This window comes from Protobothrops mucrosquamatus, unplaced genomic scaffold, assembly GCF_001527695.2.
Source record: "Protobothrops mucrosquamatus isolate PMUCROS unplaced genomic scaffold, P.Mucros_1.0 scaffold233, whole genome shotgun sequence".
Taxonomy (NCBI): Eukaryota; Metazoa; Chordata; class Lepidosauria; order Squamata; family Viperidae; genus Protobothrops; species Protobothrops mucrosquamatus.
In genome coordinates this window covers 176,094-192,355 of record NW_015386584.1, presented here as the reverse complement: position 1 = coordinate 192,355, position 16,262 = coordinate 176,094, and the positions used below count along the sequence as shown (strand labels likewise).

Below are 16,262 nucleotides of genomic sequence, written 5' to 3'. Positions count from 1 at the left end.
TTTTAATTCTTGTATTAAACTATAAACTCTCAAAACCGTTTCCTTTATTGTAAGAAATTAAATTGTAAATAAAAAATTACCACTGAAGTAAAAACTATAGCTGCTGCCCTTGCCCAACACTGATATGAGAAGACATTATGAATTCAGATACATGATGATGAGAAAAAGAAAAGATAAGCAATATGTTCTTGCCTAAGTATTGTTTTACCAAAACCAATTAAAAAACAATCAATTTGTGGACAGTAATATTTCATTGAACTTTAATGAGTGACTCTATTTTTAAAAATCATAATTTTTAAACATGAGTTGAAATTGAGATGATAGATTATTCTGACACATATACCGTAGTTGTATAGAACCAAGACAGAGAGCTTTTTTTGAGTCATTTAAGTTTACAGGCATATTATGTGTATCAACATTCTGTACTTGCTTCTAATGGTACTAAAGTGCTTCATTCATTCTTTGTACAAAACTATACTAATTTTGCAAAACTACAGAAAAAGAAAGTATTTGTAAACTGAGCACCATATTCTGCTTTGCTGAAACTGACTTCATTTTTTTCCTTGAGAAGTGTTCTATATAGGCTTTGATAAACTTCCTGTTTATATTCCTATAATCCCACTTGCTGTACACATTTTCCCATGCTAAATTTTTTTCTGGTTGCTTCTGAATACATTCTGTCTCCGTAGTTGCTTCACATGTCTTTTTTAATTATCCTATGATTGTAAAGCATCTTTAATACTAATGTCTCTTGACTCATCTAGACATAAACTTTCCAGCACACTACAAAATCAGTTTTATACAAAGGAAAGTTGAATTCAAATCTACAATGAATAGGCTATGGACTCAACACTAAAAAGTGGAGACTTGCTGAAGTCTTCAAAATAAAAAGAGATTCATTTATTATCCATACTTTATTTAGAATACGATACCATATGCCTCTGGTGATCTCCTTTTGCTTAAGCTAAGCCAGATATTATATTATGCTTCAGCCATAAGCAGTTAGATGGATATAATATGCTTTCAAGAAACATAAAAGTCCTGGTGAAATAATTATTTTAAACTATAAAAAATAAATGGTTATATTATGTATAAATGTAATATTAGATGCACAACTAATTGATACCACAGATGTTTCAGAAAAATATACAGTCATGGGGTTTAGTACAAAAAAAGCATATATATAGAATATCTGAATTCTGAAGTATTAATCTATATAGAATGTTTTAGGAACCTTGATCAGTCTAGGCTTGAAAAGGAATATTAGGAATTCATTAAACAGGCCATAAAAGTGATGTTGTTAATCTCAAGTATGTGTCTTTCAGAGAATTGATTAAGGAAGATTGAAGTATTAAAAGGAAGATTAAAGTAACAATATCAATGACAGCAAATAATTTACTTTTAAAGAACAAACTCAAACAGGATGATTGATGATAATGATAATGATGATCTATATAGAGTGGTATTAGGCAGCTAATACAATAAAAACATCAATTACAATAACAAAATGGAATAAAGAAAACATCAGAAAACAAAATGAAAATGGCCACTGAGAATAAACCAGTCAGCAACTAATTGTTTCAGTTATTGGATTCAATTACTTCTGATTCCCCTGCCTCACAAAGGGCTTTACAAAAGGCCAGCAGAGTTGGGGCTAATCTGATTGGGAGCAATGCTGTTCCAAAGAGCGGGCATTGCCACAGAAAATAAATGCTTCTTGGGTCTTTTTGGGTGGCACTCTTTAATTGATGAGACCTGGAGAATGTGGTGGGTAGAGACAAACAGAGAAAAGCAGCTGGCCTTATGCCACGAAGGGATTTATACAGGGCTTTTTTTGTCATAGAACGCCCAGAACGGAGTTCCGGCACCTTTTTTGGATGGAACCTTGTAGCGTAGGCAAGGCAGGTTGTATGACATATGTGAGTTCCGGCACCTTTTTTTTTTTTTTTTTTTTTTTACAAAAAAAGCACTGGATTTATAGATGACAACCAGTACCTTGAATTGTACCCAGAAACCTATTAGAAACCAATTCAGCAAATAAACCAAAACGTAACATGGGTGTACTGAAGTATGATCATAACTGTTTGCATAGCCATAGTCTACATCAACTGCAACTTCTGGATGTTCTTCAAGGGCAGTCCCATGTAGAATGCATTGCAGCTATACACTTGGGAGGTTACCAAAGTGATTATGCACAGCTTTCCCTGATAAAAGAAAGGGCATTATTGGTACACAATGTGAAGTTGCGCAACAAAATCCGCTGGCCATGGCCAAATCCTGCTCCTCAAAGGGTGGGGAGTAGAATAAATTAACATAATTTTTTGCCTAAGGAAAAAAACAGAATTTTAAATGTATATTTCAGCTCTCTAAATTAATCTGAAGCCATATTTATGTTCTCAATGAACAGACTGATACAGATATTCATTGCATTCAAATAACCAGAGACTCTAATGTTAAGATTAATAGTAAAATGATTTGTGGATGATTAATTTGAGAACAGCTATTGAAGTGCTTTTGTAAAATTCTATATCCTCTCAATAATTTATAATAAATCCTGAGAGAAATTTGAATAATTCTGACAACTGTAAAATACTACAAACAACTCTATATGCAGGTTATGATAATAGCAATGATAATGAACAGCATTCCAAAACCAGTAAATTCAAATTAAATTACAGCAAAAATATTAATTTTATAAATACTAAAAAATGCACATTTAAGTGATTTTTACAAGTAATAATTAACATACGTGGATTGGTGGAATGAAGATTAAAAGAAATATAAGTTATAGAAATGTTAAGATGGGAGAAATTATAATTGACATTGTTGGGGAGAATGTGATTAAAAACGAACATTTGGTTTTTTGTTTTTTTTATAAAAAATTTATTAAAATAAATAAATAAATAAATAAATAAATTTAAAAAAAACAACGAACATTTGGTCACGAATGATGCTTTTGTTTCAAACAATTATGACAATTGATATAACATTTAAATATGGCAGAAAAATTTATCTAGGTTTGTGTCAGGAACTGCACATCAGGTGTCCAAATGAAGTCAGAAATGCTGACATGAACTTATAGTTTTATATAAATAAATATATTCTATATCTATATTTACAGCAGACAAGATAGTCAGGCAAACAGAAGCATCATGAGGTAAATCACAGAGCCACACAGGTCACACAGAAGAAAAAGGCAGGGGAACCAATCACAGCAGAGACTGCCTCATGCAGGAGCCAGCACTTGCCATCCAATCAACTATAACTATGTGTTCTGGCTCACTGTACAACTCCACTGTTCTAGCTACTAAATTTAAATAACGATTTGTATGGCAAGAGAAGAAAACAGGGTTAAATATAAAAATATTTCAAGATACAAAGAAATGAAAAGGACTGAGTCTACCTGATTAGAAATTCTATTTTGCAGCTTATTGCTTAGTCGGGATAAGTGGATTTGACTCAAAGGCAAGAGAATTTTAGAGCATGATCTAGGGTTCGGATGGCCTATTTTCTATGGTATGATAATATAATTTTAAGAATCATTATATTAAAAGTGCCATATTGAAAAAATGGAACCAAATGTGCCTAAAAATTCCTCTGGGTGTCTCAGCCCAAAAAACCCATGTTATCAAGCTACTTCCAGATATCCAAACACATATACTAGAAACAATTAATCCTTGGTGCCTTTGCTACAAAGGCTTCCTTTCTTAAAAAAAGAAAAAAAAGAAATGCATATTAAATATACATATTAAATTAAATGTGTAAGTGTACAGGGAATAATGTTATTTTTAGGAGCAGGAACATGAGTAAATCAATGGAGGATAGCAATAGCAAATTTAGCAAGAAGTAAAAGAGGGCCAACCAACATTGACAGTAAATATAAAGGTTTATAAAAAAATTCCCTTTCCCTTTCATTATTTCTTTTAAACACATTTGTGAAACATTTACAATTAATTATTCAATTAATGAATTGAATAATTATTCATGAAATGAAATCTGGATCTGCAAGCTCTCCTTAAGCAGGGGACTATCATGCAAGTCTCCTGAAATGGAAAATAATTCCTACAGTATTTTTTTGCCCAGTCTTCTGTCTTTTCAAAATATATTGTTATCATATACACAATTCTTTTTGGATACATATCCCATAGTTGTATGTGAAAAATTCCACATATAGGCAATGCATATTTGAGATTACCTACCGTACTTCTTTTTTAGCATTTCTTTGTTTTAGTCTATTTGATTTTTGCTTACAAACTGAAGAAAAAACATATTTAGCATTCTGTTCTGCCGTGCCATTTACTTGACCATAACAGTCTTACCCTTGTATTTTGAATTTGGACTGACTCTTAAAAGTTGAATCCTAGCAACGCTCCCTAGTTTTACAATATTTACATAATTGTTTTCATGGTAATTGAGAAATAGTTGAGTCATCTAAATGAAGCAAATAAATGTGTAAATATCACTATTTAAATGATAGCACCATATGATCAGGACATTTAGTAACAGATGAAAGTAGTTGAAGGAAAGCAAAATAGTCTTAAGGAGCTCAAAATGAAAAAAAGATAAATTGAAGCTGAAATGTTACATACTTAGTTGTAAATAAGATTCAATAATGAAATGGGATTTGCTTCTAATATAGTTGTATAAAATAGTGCTCCATTTTATTTTGTAAAAATTATTCTGAGAATATATATAATATAAAAGTCCAGCCGGCCCACTTCTTCTGTGTCTGAAGGAAATGCCTGTGTAGCTGAGAATGGACTGCATCCGTAGCTCGGTTCTCGGCTGTAGAGGCATTTCTTTCGGTTGCAGAAGTGGGCTGGTGAGGCGAGGCAGGTGTTGATTCATGGGAGGCCTAGCTGCAATGGTAAATGAGTGCGGTGCGCATAGGGCAGCTCCACCCACCCCGTCCCTAGCTTGATTTTTAGGCATGTGCCTCGCCCGAAAACTAGGGCTTATATTAGGTCTATCCCCAAAAAACAAGCTAGGGCTTATTTTGGGGGCAGGTCTTACTTCCGGGGAAACATGGTATTCATAGATCTTTTGGAGGAATTTTCAAATATATACCTGGCTTTCAAAATCGCATCCTTTATATTATATACTAGTAATTCTAAATTTGGCTCTACCAAATTCAACCATCCAAACATATTTTGAGAAGGCTATACATATTTTTAAAGATTTGAGCCTAAAGTTTTAGATTAAATTTAAGATATAGCTCTCTTAATATTTTTTTCTATGTATTTCAAATAAAACTTTGGATTTTTAAAATCATTCAGCAGTGAGCAACTGCAGATGGCAAGTGTTAAAAAGAGGTAGTACTTCAATCATGCAATGAGATACTGTACACTTTCTTGACTATTTTAAGCCTCCATGGGTTCCCCTGTTGAAGAACATATTCTTCAGAAGTTAGGTAGAACCATTTAGAAGTAACATCGATTCTCCATTGTTTTCCTTATTTATTTTCTTTTCTTCTTGTTTTAAAATGTGAAGTAATGTCATTTTTAAAATTTAAATATATTACATGCAGATGCCAATATTATTTAAGTAGCAAAATACATAGTACGGCAATAAAAATCAACCTGAATAGCAAAATTCAATTTCCTCCTTCATAAGACATAAACATCTGGTGCTCACCTTTCAAATCCAATCTGTCTTAGTGCTTTTTCCCATGTCAAACCTGTAGAAAGGAAGACATATTAAGTTTCTTTTAGATAGTTTTCATTTTTCAATGAAGTCAAGAGAACAACTGACTGCACAAGGACATAGTTTTCAATGGTTTTCATATGCTTATTTAAAAGAAAGATTTAATATGGGTAAAAATAATTGGAATTTAAAAACACAAAATTGAAGTTGACATTTAATTATGTAAAAACAGTGAACCCCGTAATAACAAAAATGTATAGATTTATGTTAAGATTTGAAACAAGATAAAGATGACATGATAAAATGAGCTATTAATTTTGAATGTAACATACAGACACATGTGAGAGTGTGGGTAACTGGTATGAAATTCACATTGTGCCATAACTAAAGAGAAAACCTTTATAAAATTATCTGTTGGTGGTATATGAGACCAAACAAACCATCAAAAGTGTAGAAAATTATTTCAAAACAATTTTAGAAATGTTAAAATATGATAGGACATTTTATCAGACCTGGTAGACAAGACAAAAGCCAAGAAATTTTGGATACAAATTCATATGATAATGTAAAAGATTTTAAGAAAATTTTGTGAAAAAATTAGAACTTTTTTTACTGGAATTTATGGACAATGAATTAGAAAAGACTCATGGCAAACTGATTATGTATATGGTAACTGCAGCAAGATTATTATATGCTCAACGATGGCAGAACAATGAAATTTCCACAATGAAAGAATAGACTGCAAAAATGTCAGAATTTCATGAGATGACAAAGCTGACTTGTTTTATCAGAAGAAAAAAAAGAACAAAAACTTTTCTGAAAGACTGGAAACTTTATATGGACTTTTTGTTGAAAGAAAAAAGGAGAAAAAATAAAATAAAATAAATGATACAATTATTTACAGGTTCAACGATTAAAAAAGATGTGGATTAAGTGAGATACTGAAAGAATTTGCATAATAAGAGGGAGAGATTGCAATTTGTTGAAGGAAAACTTGGAATACTTCATAATTTTTCTTTCTTTTCTTGCACCTTTTTCTTTCTATTATCTTTCTTTTTTTTTTTTCTTTAGGTTTGTCTTTTACTTTAAGAACAATCTTCAATAAATATAAATAAAAATATTGTTTCCATTTTTCTATACAGCTACTTAAATTGACACATTATTTTCACAGCATAGAAATCCTGATTTTTCTTACATTGCTTAGCAATAATCCAGCCAGGAGAACCAGTTGCTATGATGGAACGATGCAATGGTGAATTCATACCAATATTCAACCAATTTAACCAGTATCAACACTTGCAGTGAGTCACAACAGTGATTTGCTATGGAGCACAGGAAGGATAGCCACGTAAAAACACCAACAGCATCGGGGCAGTATAAATAGGTTCTTTCAGCAACTGCTGGAAATATATTTTCAAGATGCCAGTTTTTAACTCTAGAAAAAATCTATATATTACTAAAATTCATTCCTGTAACTTTTAACTGGGCAAAACAGTGCATTATAGGGCAACAATTTCTGAACCAAGCTATCTCAAATGGGCTAACTTACAGAATATGTCCAAAATCTGGGATCCATGCTTTCTATGGAAATGAAAGTGGCAAATTTTATAAATCATTTTATGACATAAAAATTATCATAAACAGTTTATGATATAATACAAAATGTCATAAAACATTTCCTGTGCTGAGGTTTGATTGTGCTATACAATTCAACATGGGCTATTTAAGGCAGATATATCTCTGAATGTATCCCAACTTTTCCAATGAAGGCAATAATTCAAAATATTGTCATTCTTGAAAGACACTGAGGAATCTGGTAAAGAAATATCTCTGATAAGAATGACCCAAAAGTTCATGAGTTGTCTAGCTGTTCACTAAAAGCCTAGGAATTTCTAGTATAGATCCAGAAGATGTTTGACTTTCTTGTTTAGTACTAAAACAAACTATATGTTTAAATTTAATTTTTCCTTTATATTGGCAATGTTCTCCAGAAAGAAAAAGAAAAATATTTTGGCTATAAAAATGGAAAGATATTTCAATATCCAAAATAGCAATCCTGTTTTGTTTTGTTTTGTGAAGTATCTATTCATCCCACTTTCCCCTTTTTAGTATCTTTTTGTTTACTTAATTATTTGGTTATTATAAGAAAAGGGTATTTTTTCCAAAATATAGGAAAACTTTGACCAGGTTCATCCATAAATAATGCATAATCAGCTGCATTCATAGATTATATTAAGCCAAAATCAGATACTCTAATGATTGGCTGTGATGTCTGATTCCAATCTTTGAATTCAGATGTGAAAGTTGAAAAGGTCTAGGTAACTTAAATCTTTGCAGTTGTAATACATTAAAACATCCTCTGAAGATGTCCTGTTTTTAAGACATTCTGCTTAAAACATTTTGTTTTAGTTGGCCTACTGTGTTTTTGCCATAGATAGATAGATAGATAGATAGATAGATAGATAGATAGATAGATAGATAGATAGATAGATAGATAGATAGATAGATAGATAGATAGATAGATAGATAGATATCAAAAACACAGTAGACCAACTTAAAGCACATTTTAAAACAGAATATATATGAATTTAAAGTTTCATTTTCTTTCCAACTAAATATAGTCCTCGACTTACAATAGTTCATTTAGTGATGATTTGAAGTTACAACTGCACTAAAAAAAGTGGCTTATGACAGTTTTTCACATTTACAACCATTGCAGCATCCCCACAGTCACGTGATCAAAATTCAGATGCTTGGCAATTGACTTGATCATGTGATCACCTTTTGCGACCTACTTACAAGGAAAGTCAATAGCAAAGACAGATTCACTTAACAACCGGGTTACTAACTTAAAAACTCAAATGGTTCACTTAACAACTGTGGCAAGAAAGGTCATAAAATGGCGCAAACTTGCTTAACAAATGTCTCACTTAACAACAGAAATTTTGGACTTAATTGAGGTTATAAGTTGAGGACTATCTGCACAATAAGGCTATTCTATTGTTTTAACTAATACTAACTCTTGAACGGCTGAGTTTATTTGTTTTTGAGGGCAGTTATTTCTTTATGCGTATTTTCTTTTATAAGTGCCTCTCAACATGCCCCTCAGTAGATCTTAACTCAAAAAAGATGTCTTCTGGTAAGCTGGCTTCCAGATTTAAATTTAAAATATAACTTAATAACAAAAGTAATAATAATTTGAAATATCCATATAACATAAAAATCTCTGAAATATCACAATTAACTCTTTTCTTTCTGGGCTATATTCCATATTTCTCTGGATGAAAAGCAGTAGAAAATAATTATCGCTGCATTATGATGCCTCACATATGTTTTCTTCTTCAACAACACAGTAAATATCTTCCTAAAAGCAAAATGTCTTAAGTTCTGCTAGCATTCGTGCAATGACTTTTCTTTCTGAGGAAGGTTTATAATGATAACTATGTAAACAGTCTGATAACCAATTAAACTGAAGAATTCAGTCTAAAATCTAATTAGTTAAATAAATTTACATTCTTTTACTTTTTGAACAGCCTTTAATTCTTTGAAACTCAGAGCTGAATCTACAAATTCCTGTCTTTCAATGGTCATTAATAAGATTAAGAATATACATTTTGATTTAGAAGAGAGATTATTACTATTACTAGCTCATCTAAACTATATGAGATGAGGCCACCTAAATCTAGGTCATAAAGGATTTTAATGCAGAGATATTAAAGCACATTGGACACATTCTTACATTTTAGCAAAAGTCTTAAAACAATGTTCAACAGACATTTAAAGCAAAACAAACTACCAATTCAACAGCTCTGGCAAAGTTTGCAATTCTACCAAGTGAACTACAGTTTTAAAAAGATAAAACACTTTTCAAAGATGAAATAATCTAGGAACAAATAAAAAGTACATTGCATTTAAAATATAACCAGTGGCTGAACTTCATTTCCCATTGTCAATTGTTTCTGGGGGAAAAAGATTATAATAATGTATATATTCAAACTGCAAATAATGAAATATGTTCAGCAGCTACATATAATTTGCTTTTCAAATTTTAATACTTAATGGATTCAGCAATTTGCTTGCTATATTCTGATTCAATTTGGATAGGAATTACTGAAGCATTTCATTACAAGTAGTCCTTGCTTAACTACAGGTTACTTAGTGACCATTTGAAGTTACAATGCCCCCCCCCAATGTACTTACAACCTGGTTCTGGACATCCAAGGTTCGCACTCCCCAGGTCACATGATTGCATTTTGGAACCAATGTCCTGCAATCACATGACTGCAATTTTCAGTGGTTTTTGCTGGTTCCTATTTCCAGCATAAAACATCCACTGGGTATAATGGATTTGTTTAATGGCCATGGTGTTCATTTAACATCACAGTGTTTGCTTAATGACCGTCACAAAAAAGATTGTAAAATCGGGAATGGTCACATGATGATCTGCTTAATGACTGCCACAATGTATGACCATAATTCCAGGCTCAATTACAGTTGTAGGTCTTATCAGCCATCTACGGACACACCGCTGATGGCCCATAATCCATAAGATGTCAAGGTCTTCATCGAAATCGATGGATGAACAACAAGGTCAAGGATTATCTGTACATTTTTTAAATTGTATTTTTAATTGACTTGTTGAAGCTAGTTATGATGTTAAAGAAAGATCCAGATCTTACCAAAGCAACATGTGTTTATATAAAAATGGCTTGTGCACTCTTCTTTGGCCATATGGGAAGGAAGCATGGTAGCCAAAGGCTCACTAAGGCTAATGCATACTAAATTATGATTTGGCATGGCATATAAATGAGTCACAGGGTCATGGGCAATTATGCTGCAGCATTATTGTGCTATGCATAGGCACTCTACACAGCCTGTTTTTTATATACATCTAGTCCTTACTTAACAATCATTTGAAGTTATGATAAACTCAGAAAAAATTCTTATGATCTATCCTCAAAGTTATGATTATTGCACAAACACCCATAGTTATGAGATCACATTCCAGATAGACAACCTGCTTACATTTGCAACCAGTTGCAGCATCCATGGTCACGTGACCACAATTTGAAATTATTTTTTTGCCATTTTTCAGAAGAAAACTGCAAAAAAAAACCACCCATTGGATAGGCTGGATTCATTTCCCATGTGGTTTGTTTAATGACCATATAATTTGCTTAACTGCCATGGGCTTGCTTAAGACTATCATTAAAATAGTTGTAAAATCGAGTCAGTTCACATGGCTAACCTGCTTAACAATCACAATGATTTATAATCAAAATCCCAGGCCTAATTGTGATTGTTAAGTGAAGACTATCTATAATATAGAAAGACATAAACCTATACACACACACACACACAAATTTTCCTCAAAGAAACAAGTGTAGTAAAATGGAGAATTAACTGCAGAGTTAGGGTTGCCAGGTCTGCTTCCAAAAAATAGTGGACAAGCGGGGGGGGGGTGTTTAAGTAGTAAAAAAAGTAGACTGTACAGCTTTAGATTACGTACCATTTCATCATAAAGCCTTTGAATAAAAAAATGTCCACTATTTTGTAAAAAAAAAAATAGTGAACATAATGTGAAAAAAGTGGACTGTCCACTCAAATAGTGGACACCTGGCAACCCTATGCAGAGTTCTTTTCCTAGCAGTGGCAGCAATACTATAATAGAATTCTATAAGCTAACCGGACTCATATTCCACCATAAATTACTGTTACTATATAATAATTTCTCCTATAGTAGTAAATCTATATACCGTAACCTAGAAAATAAAATAAAACTGCTTATTTGTTACTGTATTGTCTAATGACAGCCCCCAGTCCTTCCTGCATCCTATTCTATTTTCCTGACAAGCACTGTGATGAGTGATATCACATTACATTTTTATTAACTTTCATGTGTAAGAAAAATTGGCTAAACCTCTAATCTCTGAAAGATATCTAAGTAAGGAAGTAAATCATATTTACATGTATATAAAACAAAGCCAAAATACCAAATTAGTTCTTCCACCATCTGGTAAATGTCAAAGATATATTTGCAGATATATTATGTGTCATTGTAGATAACAATATAATGACATCACATATCCTTTTCACAACTTCCTTCTGTTCCTGCTATATTGATATTTTCTTTTACATTTTCTTTTTTTTAAAAATAAACAAACTTGAAACCGGTAACACAAACACACAAAGGCATATACAGTATGAAATATTGTAAATGCATGCTGTAAAAGTTCATGATTAATTAAGCTGGATCCAAGTAATACTATTATAGAATATGCAACTTTATTTGTGTGAGAAAATGAAATGTTAAGCATCAATTATATTATTTTAAGAGGTAATATCAGACTGACTATTTTGTTATTTTTTAGTACCTGAAACAGAAAATATATCAAGGAAAGAATACAAGGAAAACTTAAAACACAACAATGAGGATTACATTGATCTGATCCAATAATGGAACAAACAGGAGAATAAAACTTAACATCCACCCCTGCCCCCACCCCAAAACACAGTATGTTACATTCAGGAGAAAGGGATCTCCATTTAACAAAGTTGACTATTATTTATCTATAAGAATTGTTTAGGAAATTTTCTTGTAGCTTTAGGACTACTCCTTTGATATATTTTTTTCTTTTCCTTTTTTCACTAAGTGAGAGTTCAGGACTGTGCCAGACTTCAAAATATGCTGTTCTTATAGTTTCTCTTCAGTGACAACCAGCACCAATTCAGAAAGCAGGTTTTATCCCTCTCTCCTTGTAACATCTTGTTCCCATTATCTGTCCAGTTACTATATGTGTGGATTGTGTAACAAACCTATCTATAAACTCACACGTTCCAAAGGTGTGGATGGAGTCTATAATAATATCTGACAGGTTTGAAAGCAACTGTAGTAGGCCTTGAAAAGGAGGTTCTAGATTAGTGCAGTCTTTTTTTAAAAAAAAAAAAGATACACAAAAAATGAAAAGTGCAATTGGAAATCCTTTCACAGTTTTATGTTTGGAACACCTGAGCCTGTGGTATTCATGGGTGAGTTAAGACAGGTAAAATGGCAGTCAATCTAAGAGTCCTCCTCTTTTGAATGTTTGCCAGTACAAACATTCTTTCAGACTTTCAAAAATGTAGTGAAGACTTAGCTCTTTCCCCAGGCCTTTGGGTTGATATGAGCAGAGTTCCTAATCAGATGACTTATGGTATATTTTAGTTCTGGCTTACCATGTCATTGTTTCGGTTGATTTTTAATGCTGTGATTGGGGGGGGGGCATTTTTCATTTGTTATTAATTATTTTGGTACACCGCCTAGATGATCTTGTCTGAGCTGCCATATAAATGCTTTACATAAATAAAATATATATTCAAATATATATACAAAGGGGCAAGGCTTCAATTGCATTCCACAATTGCCACCTTCCCTGTTTTTTTAGCCCCCCCACTTGGCGCATATCACCGAGATGAAGTACATACTTATTTAGCCAATCTCCCTGGTTTTCTCAACACTGTCACAGATTAGATCTGGAAACAACACTCAGGTCTACCTGGGCCACTTGCATAAAACATTCTCATGCTTAACAAATTTTGAATAATTTAACAGTCTCGTTTAACTTAACTCTTTAAATCTTCACATTGATTATTCAGCTTTCAAATTATATAAAAATGTTGCAGAGAACATTGTGCCCCTTTTCGATTTAACAACAGAAAAAGTACTCATTACACTTTGACAAGCATATCAATTCAAATTCTGCAACTATATCATCATAACTGAACTACATCCCAGAATAAATCCCAAAGGAATTGTAAACATCTAATGCCCTAAATCAAGAAAGAAAGAAAATCTGTCTTCTGCTGCTTTACGCTTCTGGATTAAGAGGCAATTTAAATCATTTTCATCTTCAGCAGCATTACATGAGATCTAGAATCGTAAAGTGAGAAGAGACTGTTTAGGCCAGGGATGGGGAACCATGGCTCTTTTATGTCCTGTGGACTTCAACTCCCAGAACTTCTAAGCCAGAATGGTCATAAAGTCCATAAGTCATAGAAGGGCCATGGTTCCCCAGCCCTGGTTTAGGCTATTCTAAAAGTCCAGTAACATTTCAATAAGAGTTGAAATTAAAACATGCTCAATAAACAACTGCTTGAATATATTCACTGAAGGAAAGACTATTCTTTAATATCATGTTCCTCATGTTAAGACATTTTTCCTAATACATGTCCTTCCTGTAAGTTAAAGATATTGTTCTGTATCATGTCCTCTGAAATAACAAGTCTTATATGCAGAAGTAATAAAACATATTGAATATAATAATACAATCAATTTTTCCTTTGATTTTTGTATTTTTCTTATCCTTCTCATTTGATTGTTGTTATCATCAATTTCTTTGGAATGATTGATGACAGAATCTACCTATTTATCTACTCAAATTTGCATGCTTTCAAACTGCTAAGTTGGCAGGAGCTGGGACAAGGACGGGAGTTCACCTCGGCACGTTTTCCTTGGGTCTCGAACCTGGGCTGCAGGCTTTCCAGGCGACAAGCCCAGCATCTTAACCATGCTTCCCTCTATGTTGCCTTCACTTGCTTGAATTTTGCAGTTTATAAATTGAATATCTTTTATAATAAATTTAATATATTCTTTAATAAGTTTTAAAAGGTTTTATCTTTGTAAAACCAGATCCACATACAGAACACAGTTCCAGAAGTGAAAAACTGACAAGAATCAGAAACATCTTTTTTTTAAAGGTATTTATCTTTCTTCCTTTATTTTAAAACATTTTTTCTTCAACAGACAAGTTTGGGCATTACAGTTTTTCATGAGTTACTGTACGACTCAGGAATGGATAAACTTTGGATGAGCAAAGGTTGCACGTAGGCTATGAAGTAAGTGAAGCAATTTTACAAAAATAGGTAGGGGTTGTGGTTTCAGCATAACTTGGTTGAAATTTCTTTATTATTCTAATTGCAATATGTCTATGATTAGGACTTGAAATATAGCATAGTATTTCTGTCTTGTTTCAAATTGGTTTGTTGATTGATGACCAGATGGGATCCAAGAGTGATAAAAAGGGACCAATTTTGAAGACTGCATATTGCCTACTGATGCAAAATCAATATTTTTTTATATTATTATGACTGGAAGAATCACAATAGGAAGATAATTTTGTGAATGGTAGAATACAAAATTATTTTCACATTGTGAGTGGTACTTGTTGATTAACTGGATAACACAATCTATATATTAGGAAATATTATGATCCATCTAATGTTTATTTTGAATTCATGGAATTCCTAAAGCTGGTTCAAAGTTACTTAGCTCCACAACAACAAAAGCCATTCATTTCCAAAACATGCTTTATTAACAAAATATCTGAAATTTCTTGTTTCAGCATTCTGCCCTTTCTCCATAATTAATTTTGAGACTTAGTCCTTTTGTAAGCCAGACACTTACTGAAATTGCTCTTCTCTTAATTTTTTTCTCCTCTGACTTTCTGGTTGTCATCTTTGTAAATTCTGAATTAATAAGCAAAGTATTACACAAGCAATAGCATCATCAATACATATTTCACTCTAAACATTAAGAAGAGACCTGTATATACAGAAAAGAATTGTGCAGATTTTCTTTGATACAAGAAATTGCTACTAAAATTTAGCCCTAATGCCACAACTGAAATTAAATCAAACTCAGGCTATGTATAATTTTAGCTGGGAGTTGTTGCACCAATTTTCCACAATGCAACATTTACAACAGTTTCTACTAAGAAAACTAGATTGGCTAAGTCAGAGGCTGGTAACACATTTGCATTGTCCAAAATATATTAATATCTGTAGGGTATGGTTAAAATAAATCATGATGGCAGCCACAACTGTCCGCCTAAATATCCTGTGACACATGTGCTGAAATACCTCCAGACTTGTAGAATCCCTCAAATAAGTTATATGTAGCAGGATTACATGATGGAAAACTTGCATTACACGTTTTATTAGCACAGGTTTATATTCAAAATTAGGTTAGGAGATATCGTATAGAAAAACTTTACAAACTAGGGAAAGAGAGTCTTTTTTTAAAAAAAACATAATTTTAAAATTATGACAAACCAAAATACCATTACTAAACTGGAAAGTAAAACTATCCAGTTTTAAATTGATTCACACATTCATATTCCAGTATGCTTCCCACATAAGCTATGCAGAATACTAGAAGATTAAAAGATTAAAAAGAATTATACTCACAGTTATAATTAGGTTGAATAGTTTTTGCAGCTTCAAGGCTGGCTATTGTGATTTGAAAGATGATGTGCACAAGCAGAAATGTTAAACTCATGAAACACAAGGATTTTAATAACCGCCCTGTATGCCCTGAAAGATATAAAACACAATTTGAAATAATTTAACATGATAAAAGGCCCGATGTAGACAAGATTGCAACATTAACTGTATTATGTGTCAGATTCTCTTGCTTGTGGTTTTGTTTTTAATCTACATTTATTATTTTAATTGTTTTTAATTGTTTTTGTAATATGTTTTATTTCTAGGTGTTATTGTATGCTGCCCAGAATCAATTTGTTTGAGATGGGCAACCATATTAATTTGACAAATAAATAAATTAACACACACTGGTATAAATT

The 16,262-nt window shown here is 32.3% G+C and overlaps 1 protein-coding gene across 1 annotated transcript in view; it reads right to left on the bottom strand.

The window, feature by feature from the left end:
- PIEZO2 (piezo type mechanosensitive ion channel component 2) overlaps nucleotides 1–16,262 on the bottom strand; it is a 133,122-nt gene that overhangs the window by 91,919 nt on the left and 24,941 nt on the right. Inside the window, exons 2-3 of the mRNA XM_015814256.1 lie at nucleotides 15,868–15,993; nucleotides 5,635–5,677 (exon numbers count right to left, since the gene is read on the bottom strand). Of these exons, the coding sequence (XP_015669742.1) occupies nucleotides 5,635–5,677; nucleotides 15,868–15,993 (169 nt within the window). The remainder of the gene's footprint in view (nucleotides 1–5,634; nucleotides 5,678–15,867; nucleotides 15,994–16,262) is intronic.